This window comes from Anolis sagrei, chromosome 8, assembly GCF_037176765.1.
Source record: "Anolis sagrei isolate rAnoSag1 chromosome 8, rAnoSag1.mat, whole genome shotgun sequence".
NCBI classification, from domain to species: domain Eukaryota; kingdom Metazoa; phylum Chordata; class Lepidosauria; order Squamata; family Dactyloidae; genus Anolis; species Anolis sagrei.
Genome location: NC_090028.1, coordinates 34,743,542 through 34,754,958, shown reverse-complemented (window position 1 = coordinate 34,754,958; position 11,417 = coordinate 34,743,542). Strand labels below are relative to the sequence as shown.

The window sequence follows — 11,417 nt, the reverse complement described above, 5'->3', positions numbered from 1 at the left end:
AATGTTAAAGCCCAACTCTAATGTTAACAAGGGATGTCTTTGTTTTGACAAAAACTCTATTATAATCCATGGCTGGTTTCCTAATGCAAGTGGATTCAAGTACTGTAGGGAAATAATAATCAATAGTGAGACCATTTTCCTTTCTTCCTTAGAGAAGGCTTTCTATTTTCATACACATGTCACTGATGTTGCGCTGGTCTCTTCCCTTTAAGGGTGACAAGTGGATTTTGCCACTGAGAAAACTGAACAGCTTCCAACAATGCCTAATTAAAACAGAAATTAATCATATATCAACAGTTAAAACAAAGACACAGAGCTGCTTTGTTCTTCATGTTGCCACTTCAGTTTCTTTCAAGTTGTAATGTTTTGTTTGAGTGGCAGTTGTTTTGTAAAGATTCTGCTTGCCATTGCAGGAGCTCTCTCATCCTTCTTGTGGGTTCTTCTTATGATCTCCAAAATGTAACCACAATATACTGCAAAATGATTTAAAGGCAAGCAGTAGCAACTGTGTTTTGAAAAATTATAGCCTCAAAAAACTGCTAAAGGATTAACAGTATGGAGATGCAGCAAGCCAGAGTCGTGCCGTGGTTTGAGTATTGTACCGGGACTTTGGAGACCGGGATTCCAATCCTTGCTTATCAGTTGAAATCCACTGAGTGACCTTGGTCAACACACCCTTTCTCAGGACCATTCCACACAGCCCTATATCCCAGAATATCAAGGCAGGAAATCCCACATTATCTGAGTGTGGACTCAGATAATCCGGTTCAAAGCAGCTATTGTGGAATTTTCTGCCTTGATATTCTGGGATGTAGGGCTGTGTGGAAGGGCCCTCACTTACTTACCTACTTAGGCAATCCCTCGTAGTCCAAAGATGATTGTCCTCCAAGTGTAGTGTCCTGTTGGTGGGTCCGTAGGTGGCTGTGGAGCCCTATTCTTGATCTGCATGTCCTCCCACAGTGAGGGCATTGCTTTCCAGGTAGTAGGTGGTCCTGGTCGGGGTTGGCTTGATGCACCTTACTCTTGGCACATTTCTCTTTTTTGCCCTCTGTTTGTGCCTCTTCAAATTCTACAGCACTGCTGGTCACAGCTGACCTCCAGCTGGAGCGCTCAAGGGCCAGGGCTTCCCAGTTCTCAGTGTCTATGCCAGAGTTTTTAAGGTTGGCTTTGAGCCCATTTTTCAATCTCTTTTCTTGCCCACCAACATTCCTTTCTTCATTCTTGAGTTCAGAGTAGAGCATCTGCTTTGGGCATCTGGACAACGTGGCCGGTCCAGCGGAGTTGATGGTGGAGGATTATCACTTCAATGCTGGTGGTCTTTGCTTCTTCCAACACGCTGACATTTGTCTGCTTGTCTTCCCAAAAGATTTGCAGGATTTTTCGGCAGCAGCGCTGATGTAATCGTTCCAGGAGTTGCATGTGACGTCTGTACATAGTCCACATCTCGCAGGCGTATATCAGGGTTGGGAGGACAATGGCTTTATAAACAAGCACCTTGGTATCCTGACGGATGTCCCGGTCCTGAAACACTATGTGCTTCATTTGGAAAAACGCTGCACTTGCAGAGCTCAGGCAGTGTTGTATTTCAGTGACAATGTTGACTTTCGTGGAGAGGGCCCTCAGCCTCATTTGAAGGCAAGGGCAAACCTCTATCAAACACATCTTTCCAAGAAACACTTGTGATAGGTTCACCTTAAGTTGAAGGCACACAATAACATAAGGGTTCAAAGGCTCCAGTCTCCAAAACCTTAAGTGCAACCTGACATATTAAATCCAACATCTTAAGCTTTCTGTTGGAATTTCCTAATGGGGTCCAGACAGCAAGCAAATTCCCCCATTGCTACTGTCCTGTTGGTTGTTTTCCCCCTGCTGCTAGTAGAGTGTTGAAATAATGACCTCTATAAGGATCCAATGGGAGAAGAGAAGGTAATGCCCACCCAAAGAGGACCTCCCCTCCATGACATTTGCCTTCACTTCCCACATTTCTTGCATTGTAGAGAGTAAGATATTGAAAATATCCATACTGAGAAATATTTGTTGTTGTTTTTGAGGGAGAGAAGAAACATTATGTATAGCTCTGTCATGCTTAGCAGGTAATGAAAGGCCCTTACTCCATTCCAACTGCAATTGACTTGACTTTGGAGGGACAAAAGAACAGGCAAGCATAGCTCTAAAATAACTTGGCCCAGGTAGCTGATAAGGGGCCTTTTCCCCTTTCTGACTGCCACTGCCTTGGCCTCGGAAGGAGAAAGGAACAGGCAACCATAGCTCTGTCACATTTTTGCTCCAACAGCTGAAGATGAGCCCTTTCTCCATCCCAACTGCCACTGTTCTGGGCTTGGAAGACGAATGCCGGATCAATGTATTGTCGAAGGCTTCCATGGCCGGAATCACTGGGTTGTTGTAGGTTTTTTCGGGCTATATGGCCATGGTCTAGAGGCATTCTCTCCTGACGTTTTGCCTGCATCTATGGCAAGCATCCTCAGAGGTAGTGAGGTCTGTTGGAAATAGGAAATTGGGTTTATATATCTGTGGAATGGCTGGGGTGGGGCACAGAGCTCTTCTCTGCTGAAGCTAGGTGTGAATGTTTCAGCTGACCACCTTCATTAGCATTTGAAGGCCTGGCTGAGCCTGGCAAAATGTCAGGAGAGAATGCCTCTAGACCATGGCCATACAGCCCAAAAAAAACCTACAACTAGCCAGAATGCTGGATCACCGTCTCCCAAAGCATTACTCTACGCAGAACTCAATTTATTTATTTTTTATTTCTCGCACTTCCACCCCGCCCTTCCCAACTCCCGAGGGGGGGGGGGGGGGACTCAGGGCAGCTTACAAAAGGCACAATTCGATGCCAGCACAACAAGATAAAAATAAAACATATATAAACAGTAATTAAAACAATTAAAACAACCCATTATACATCATAATCCATAAAATCAATCTAGTGCTCAACGTTTGCCAGCTCAGAGTCCGTAAATTCAGTTCCACATTGTCAAATCCATCAATTCTAGTCATCGCTTGTCCTTTGTCTATCTGCCAGATTACCCAAAAGCCTGGTCCCAAATCCATGTTTTTAATTTCCTTCTAAAAGAGAGGAGGGATGTCAATGACCTAATTTCCCCGGGGAGAGAATTTCATAGGTGAGGGGCCACCACCGAGAAGGCCCTGCTCCTTGTCCCCACCAACCTCACTTGTGATAGAGGTGGGGCCGAGAGCAGGGCCTCCCCAGAAGATCTTAAACTCCGAGGCGGGACATAGAAGGAGATGTGTTCGGACAGATACGCATCTCCTTTTCAAGAATGGAAAATGGAATGTTGGTGAACAGGAAGAGAGATTTAAACATGGGCTTAAAGCCAACCTCAAAAATTGTGGCATAGACACTAAAAAAGAACTGGGAAGCCCTGGCCCTAGAGCACTCTAACTGGTGGTCAGCTGTGACCAGCAGTGCTGCAGAACGAATGGAAGGTGAAAGGGAGAAACATGCTAAGAGCAAGGCACCTCAAGCCAACCCTGACCAAGACCACCTTCCATCTGGAAACTGGTGTCCTCACTGCGGGAGAACATGTGGATCAAAAATAGGGCTCCATAGCCACCAAGGACTCACCACCAAGACACCACATCTAGAAGACAATCATTGTTCTGGTATGGCCGTACCAGGAGCTCCAGCTTATCTTGCTATTTGTTGATTGTTACATATGTTTTAAAGTTCTATGCATTTGCAGTTAGATGGCTTTCCTTACTTTGCAGTTATTGGGTCAATGACCTGTCGATTATCATTAGGTTCCCTAGTTCTGCCCCCTTTTTGGGTTTTGGAAGGAATAGAAGCCATTCCTTACAGGACTTAAACCAGGGCCTCCTGTAAAAGGCTTCATCATTTACAGCTTGGCCGGGGAGAAATAGCCCCATAGCTTGGCCAGGGATATACAGATACAGCCTCACAGCTCTCTTGCTAGGGATCCAGTGCACAGCGCTTCAGCCAGCACTGGGAAGTGAACATCTTCCTCCTCCTGGAAGTTCTGCAAAGGTCTCTGTTCGGTAAGGGCCCTTCGCGGCAACCATAAAGCAGATTGGACCGGGTGTAGGGGTCCCACGCCAAAAGAAGAGAAGACAGATTGCCCAGGTAGAGGTCGGGGATTTTCCCAAGAGTGAAGGAACAGTTGCCTGCCTTTCGGGGCAAGATTGAGAAAGCCAATAGTTTATTAAGAAAACTTTGAAGCTAATCGTTGAAGATTTGTTATTTGTTCAGTAATAAAGATTTTGTTGCATCTTTAAAGACTTTGGAGCCCATCTTTTCAGGAAAATCCCAAAAAACCCTCTCTCTGAGGCAACCCCAGTGTCCCGTTGGGCTAACAGAATTTAAGTCCTGTTTACAGTCTTTTATAGGAGCCCAGCGTGCGACAGCATAATCATCCTTGAGCTACAAGGGATTGTCTAAATAAATAAGTAAGTAAACTCTGGGCTTGAAGAGAGAGAAGAACAGACAAGCACATCTTCATTGTGTCTTGGCCACAGCAGTTGATGAAAGACCCTTCCTCCATCCCGACTGTCACTGCTCTGGCCTTGGAGGGAGAGAAGAGCAGCCAGCAACTATTGAGCTTAATTCTCTTCCCAACTTCCACCCCATTGAGTGTGGTATTATTGAGATTGTAAGCTTCAAGGCAGGGAACTGTCAAAACAGCAATTTGTAAGCCATGTTGGGAGCCTTTTTGGCTGAAGACAAGCTTATAAATACTCTAAATAAATAAATATTGACTTCTGCGCGTCTGTGCCTTCAACTCACCTTTCAACTTATGGCAACCTCGTGAATTTCATGGGGTTTTCTCAGGCAAGGAATACTCAGAGGTAGTTTTGCCACTTCCTTCCTCTGAAATGTAGCCAGCAGCACCTGGTATTCATTGGTGGTCTCCCAGCTACATACTAATTATTTAATAATTTGATTCAGTGGTTTCTTTTTGAGTTGAGACCAACCAACAGGATCCCAGCCAAAGGCAACTTTGCTGCTTGCCCCGAGTAATACATAGCATTCTTCTGAAATTCAGGGCTCCTTTGTTCATTGTTAGGAAAAAAGTGAAAACATTCACAGTAGAACAGTTTGTACACGATCCTTTATTTTGCACAGACCATCTGAAACAGCGTGGCATTGTCTGCTTTCCCAACTTCAAAACAAACCACAAATAATGTTGCTTTCATGTTCTTTTACCTATGATGTGATTTTCTGGTTACATCCTTAATTATACCACCACAAATAGTTTATCGTGTCAGGAGCGAACCAAACAGTTGTTTTGTATTTTTTTAAAAACACAAAGTTTGCAAACTTGGCATTCTACCACAAATAGTTAATCTAACACTTTTGCTTTTGTAAAAAAGAAAAGAAAAGACAATGAAGCTGGCACTTTTCATAACACTAGAGTAGTAACTCCTCTCCAGATCTATGCTGTGATATCTGTACTGAATTCTAGTTCTCATATAGGTTTATCTTCTTTAATATTCAGACCAAAACTTAGAACAAATTCACGACTCCACTGGCTTGACTAGAGAGATCTACATTTGAGAAAACAATACAAGGGTTAAATGAAAAGTAATGCCTCCACCTTTGTAACTCCTCAACAGATGGCAGTACTGGTATTTGGCAGGTACTGGCTTATTCAGTAGACTCTCCTCTACAGTTCCATTTGAAATATCCGCCAAGCATGTGTTTTCCTGTGGCTGCATTCTAAGCCGTTGACACATAATGAACAAAGGGGGTACAAAACACACTATTATACATTTCTCCTTCTCTTTATCCCCCCCCCCCCCGCCCCACTTTCATCATAAGGGGAATAAAAGAGACACAGAAAACCTGAGCTTTGCTTTATGGAATTTTAAAGAAGTGCTCCAAGGTTACCCGGAGATGGGAATAGTGTCAAAATCACTTCTGATGAGATTTCCAGATCCTGCAAAATCTTAAAACAGCCCAAGTTCCTTCGTTCCTCACAGCTTGTGAGGTTGGCCTATAAGTTTCAAAATCAGTTCTCATCTGAATATTTTGGTTTAGAATTCTAATAGAAAATATGTAGAAACTATAAAACATCTCATTTGCAGATGAGATTTTTTTTTATGGATTTGTACATGGTTGATATATTTGAGAACTGTACCGGAAAATGAAGATATGTCAAAGTTCTCATGAAGTTAATGGGAAGAATGCATATTTGACTGGGCAACCTTGCCCAATAGTGGATGCTGGGCAATGAGGCCCAGCCAATCAGGAATCCAATCTACGAGGGTTGAATGACAAGTAATGCCTCCACCTTTGTAACTCCTCAACAGATGGCAGTACTGGTATGCAGCAGGTACTGGATTATTCAGTAGACTCTCCTCTACAGTTCCTTTTTGGCAGGAAGTCTTAGCATTGAACGATTGTATTGTTAAAGTCCGAAGTATGGAACGCTGCGCAGACGGTTGGTCAATGCGACTTAAGCAAAGTGAGGTGGGAACATCTGACTTGCATGACAAACAAAGAGTTGGACGTCCTGTGACAGCAACCACTGAGTTTCACAAACTACTAAAAAAATTGCTGGAGAGAATGCCAAGAATCAGGAACATATATACATATGTGGTGGCAATGTAAATATGTAAATAATTTTTGGGGGAAAGTATTTAGAGAAATAGAGGATACAATGAACATTAAAATAGAAAGAAGTTCTAGTATAACTGTATTATCATTATATAATAATAAACAATTGAAAAAAGAGGATAAAGATGCAATAACAAACTTATTCACAAGCCAAAGGTTGTCAGATTGATTCATGACGATCGTCGTATCACTCAGAGAGAAATTTCAAACATAATCGGCATTTCACAAGAACATGTAGGTCACATTATTGCTTTGTATGGCTATTGGAAGATCTGCGCACAATGGGTACCCAGGATGTTGATGCCTGAAATGAACGTGCACAGACATGAAATTTGCCAGGAACTCCTTTTGCGTTACGAGAATGAAGGTGGCGCCTTTCCCCATTCAATTCTGACAGGAGACGAAATGTGTGTACACCATTACGATCCGTAGACGAAGCGTCAGTCTATGGAATATCAACACAAAGACTCATCCCTGAAAAAGAAATTCAAGACACAACCTTCAGCTGGAAAAATCATGGTAACAGTGTTCTGGGATGCAGGTGGTATTATTCATGTTGATTTCCTTGAATGTGGAACAACAATACATTCAGAGCATTACATCACAACGCTGCAAACTTTGAAACAATAGCTAACAAGGGTCCAAAAAGAAAAGGAAAAAAAAATCCTGCAGCATAACAATGCCAGATCACACAGTTCACATGCCACCACAGCAGAACTTCAGAGACTGATCTCATCACCATACAGCATCCTCCATACAGTTCAGATTTAGCACTGTCTGTTCCCGACAATGAAAGAAGATCTGCGGGGACATCATTATGCTTCTGATGAAGACGTTGAGAGAACTGGGAGAAGCTAGTTGCAGAAACAGAGTGTCGACTTCTTCTTTGACGTCTTCAGAAAACTTGTTCATTGTTGGCAGAAATGTATCCAATTGTCTGGTGATTATGTGGGAAAGTGAATAGTGGTAGTTAAAGAGTACATTTTAAGGATTATTTCTGCGTTTGATTTATTAAAATATTCCCATCCAAACCCAAGTAACAAAGGTGGAGGCATTACTTTTCATTCAACCATCATACAAAAATCTGCCATTGAAAATTTGGCTAGTTTATGATGGAGGGAACGATATTAGAGGCAAAGATGAAGTACTTTGGCCACATAATGAGAAGTCTGGAAAGCTTGGAGAAGAGAATGATGCTGGGGAAAATGGAAGGAAAAAAGGAAGAGAGGCCAACCAAGGGCAAGATGGCTGGATGGTATCCTTGAAGTGACTGGCTTGACCTTGAAGGAGCTGGGGTGGACATGGCCAACAGGGAGCTTTGGCATGGGCTGGTCCATGCGGTCATGAAGAGTCGGAAGCACTGAACAAATAAACAACAACATGATGAACACAATTCTAGCTTTCCAACAGATTCTGGAGCTCAGCAATTATAACCTCTAAGTTGAATGGTAGCGGCATGCTAGCGTCATCGTCTTCCCAGTAGGGATGGCATTCTGGCTTCTCACCTTCTGGTAAACTGTCTGCAAGTTGTGAATGGCACCTGAAACAAGTAAGATTAGATATGTGTTACACAGGAAGCATTCATCAATCTAATGTCTCAGTAGCAATATGATTAGACTAATAAAAATAAAGATGCAGAAGTAAATCATTTTGGTATAACAATTTGAGCAATAACAGCAGTCACAATAAGAAGAATGAGCTAAGGTTTGCTCTCGTGCCAAGTTTGCTCTTGCTCAGTCATTGGTGTGGGTTGCAATGATCTCAGGAAGTGAGTGAAAGTACTGCAAGCCCCATCATCCATGGTCCACCCTCCTTCAAACAGTACCAGGATGTAGAGTGGGTCATGGGGGCTCGGTCATTGGATGAGGGTCGCAGTGGTCTCAGGATGTGAGTGAAGGTACTGGAAGTCCCCACATCCATGGTTTGTCCTCCTTCAAATTTCACCAAGAGTGAAGTGAGCCCTGTGGGATCTGTGTGCCAAGTTTAGTCTTGATCTGTCATTGGTGGGTGCCACAGTGGTCTGTGGGAACCAAAGCATTTGAAAGTACTGCAAATCCCATTATCCATTGTCCATCCTCCCTCAAACCGCATCAGGACGTACACATGACCTTGGAGGTGTCTACGGACAATGCAGGCTTTTCGGCACCAACCCCAAACCCGGACATGTCTGGACTTAATGTCATGTGAAAACCTTTACCTTTAACCTTCCTACTTTGATTTGTTTTTTAAAAAAATCTGTTAATCCTGTTCTTTAATTGTACATACACTGTTGAATTATAAGTTGTCTTGAAGTCTACTCAAGGAAGTAATGCAGGACATAAATGAAATTGATAGAAGGACGAAGGACCGCATCTCCATATATGAACCCACATGATTCCTTCGATCATCTGGAGAGGCCCTGCTCACAATCCCACCTGCATCGCAAACGCGTTTGGTGGGGACGAGGGACAGGGCCTTCTCTGTGGTGGCCCCCCGACTCTGGAACTCTCTCCCCAAGGACATCAGACAAGCCCCAACGTTGGCAGTCTTTAGGAAGAACCTGAAGACTTGGCTGTTCCGGTGCGCCTTTCCAGAATAGGAAACTCCTAGCATCATGTCCCAAATGCACTTTGTTAAGAGATTTAGGATTGTCTGCACATTGCACCTACCTCCAAAAACCTCTACATTTCACCTATCATGTCCAGCACATTTTAAATTTTGTCCATTACATTTGACCCAGCCTTAGGTTTTAAATGCATCATGGTGTCATTGTTTTTAGTGTTTTATTGTTTTGCTTGATGTTTTATTATTTGCTTTATGAGTTTTACTGTTGTATTTGTAGGCTGTTGTTGGTGGTGGCCTTGGCCTTTGTAAGCCGCATCGAGTCTTTCGGGAGATTTTAGCGGGGTATAAATAAAGATAATAATAATAATAATAATAATAATAATAATAATAATACCACCGAATTCAAAGGGTCTACTCTCAGCAAGATGACTTCTGGATCTAACCCACTGAGGATGCATTTAGTATGACGTCCTCGACATTTCCATCCTCTTTGGATGCTTCTGTTTCCTGGAAGAGTCTTTGAGAAAACCCATAGTAAAGCAAATTCCATCAGCACACCTTATGATGGTGACTTATTTTTTCATTACCGTAAGTCTTATTTGAAGTAGGCACTTTATGCCATTGTTAGCGAGGTTTTTGTGACATTACTAGATTATGGAAGGAGATTAAACCGAATTTCCTACATTAAGGTCACTGGGTAGATTAAACAATTTCTCAGGACGTGGTTTGTAAATCTGAGAGATTTACAAGTCCGTTGGCTTTGGAAAAAGTAACGCGAAGTAGGGGCACTGTTGAAAGACAGATGCAAATGAAGGTTAATAACAATTTCTGCTGATGAATAGATGGGCAAAACTTCAACAAAATTAAATTAAGAGGTTAGCATTTGCTAAGTCCCCAGGGAAACCCTTTGAATTACAGTGTTTCTTATTAAATGGATTCTTCATCAATAGTAGTGAAGTCTAATTATAATAAGCAGCGAAAACTGCCGTCCTGCACAGGAAGATTTTATGAGCAGTAAAGCAACACATCTCACAAGATTACTTTTCAATAAAGAATGCCATTTATCCGTCCTGCATTAAAAAATTTGTACCGATTTAGTGTTTTTTGCGTTTTGTCCACCTATGTGTTTTTTTTGAAAACAAATGCCAGCTGTTGGTTAATTAGCTAATGCTTATAAAGGAGCGTAATGCTGAAGACAGCTAAGTATTATTGTACTATGTTCAGCCAAACAAAAAAGTTGAAAGAAAATCAAGCGTTGGGAATGAATTATTTTTAATAGCCCATTTATGTTGGTTTAAAACAAAACGGTGGTTATGCAGTACTTTAATATGCATGTGCTTGGCACATATGAACAGATATGTTATGGTCTAGAGAGCTTTGACTGATTTGCATAGCTTAGCATAAGCAATCAACACATTATTAGATACATAAACCTTGCTATGACCAATGTAACCTATGCAAATACTTGCCATTGAAAATAACATTCCAATAGGAAGGCAACAATAGCCAAAAAGTTTTAGAATTTTCCTACTTCCACATAAAGGAGTGCCATGTATTCAGTTAGGACCTTTCCACACAGCCCTATATCCCAGAATATCAAGGCAGAAAATCGTGCCATTACTGCTCAAGCAGGGAGCTTTGAGACTGTAGAACAGAAGCTCTCCGAAGCTCTAGGTGCTCTTACTGCCTATTACAGGGAAAACCAGCTGATCCCTAATCCATCTAAAACACAGACATGTGCCTTTCACCTTAAGAACAGACAAGCATCCTGAGCTCTGAGGATTACCTGGGAAGGAATCCCACTGGAGCATTGCAACACACCCAAATACCTGGGAGTCACTTTGGACCGTGCTCTGACCTACAAGAAGCACTGCCTGAACATCAAGCAAAAAGTGGGCACTAGAAATAACATCATACAAAAGCTGACTGGCACAACCTGGGGATCACAACCAGACACAGTGAAGACATCTGCTTTGCACTATGCTACTCTGCTGCTGAGTATGCATGCCAAGTGTGGAACACATCTCACCACACTAAAACAGTGGATGTGGCTCTTAATGAGACATGCTGCATTATCACGGGGTGTCTGTGCCCCACACCACTGGAGAAATTACACTGCTTAGCCGGTATTGCACCACCTGACATCCGCCGGGAAGTAGCAGCCAAGAGTGAAAGCACCAAGGCAGAGACATCTCCAGCTCATCCCCTGTTTGGGTATCAGCCAGCACGTCAATGACTTAAATCAAGACATAGTTTTCTT

At 42.6% G+C, this 11,417-nt stretch overlaps 1 protein-coding gene across 1 annotated transcript in view; it reads right to left on the bottom strand.

The window, feature by feature from the left end:
• Window positions 1-5,803: 5,803 nt before the first annotated feature.
• The window catches only part of FTO (FTO alpha-ketoglutarate dependent dioxygenase), a 389,582-nt gene continuing 383,968 nt past the window's right edge, over window positions 5,804-11,417 (bottom strand). The window contains exon 9 of the mRNA XM_060787826.2: window positions 5,804-8,153. Coding sequence (XP_060643809.2) covers window positions 8,009-8,153 — 145 coding nt within the window. The 3' untranslated portion in view covers window positions 5,804-8,008. The remainder of the gene's footprint in view (window positions 8,154-11,417) is intronic.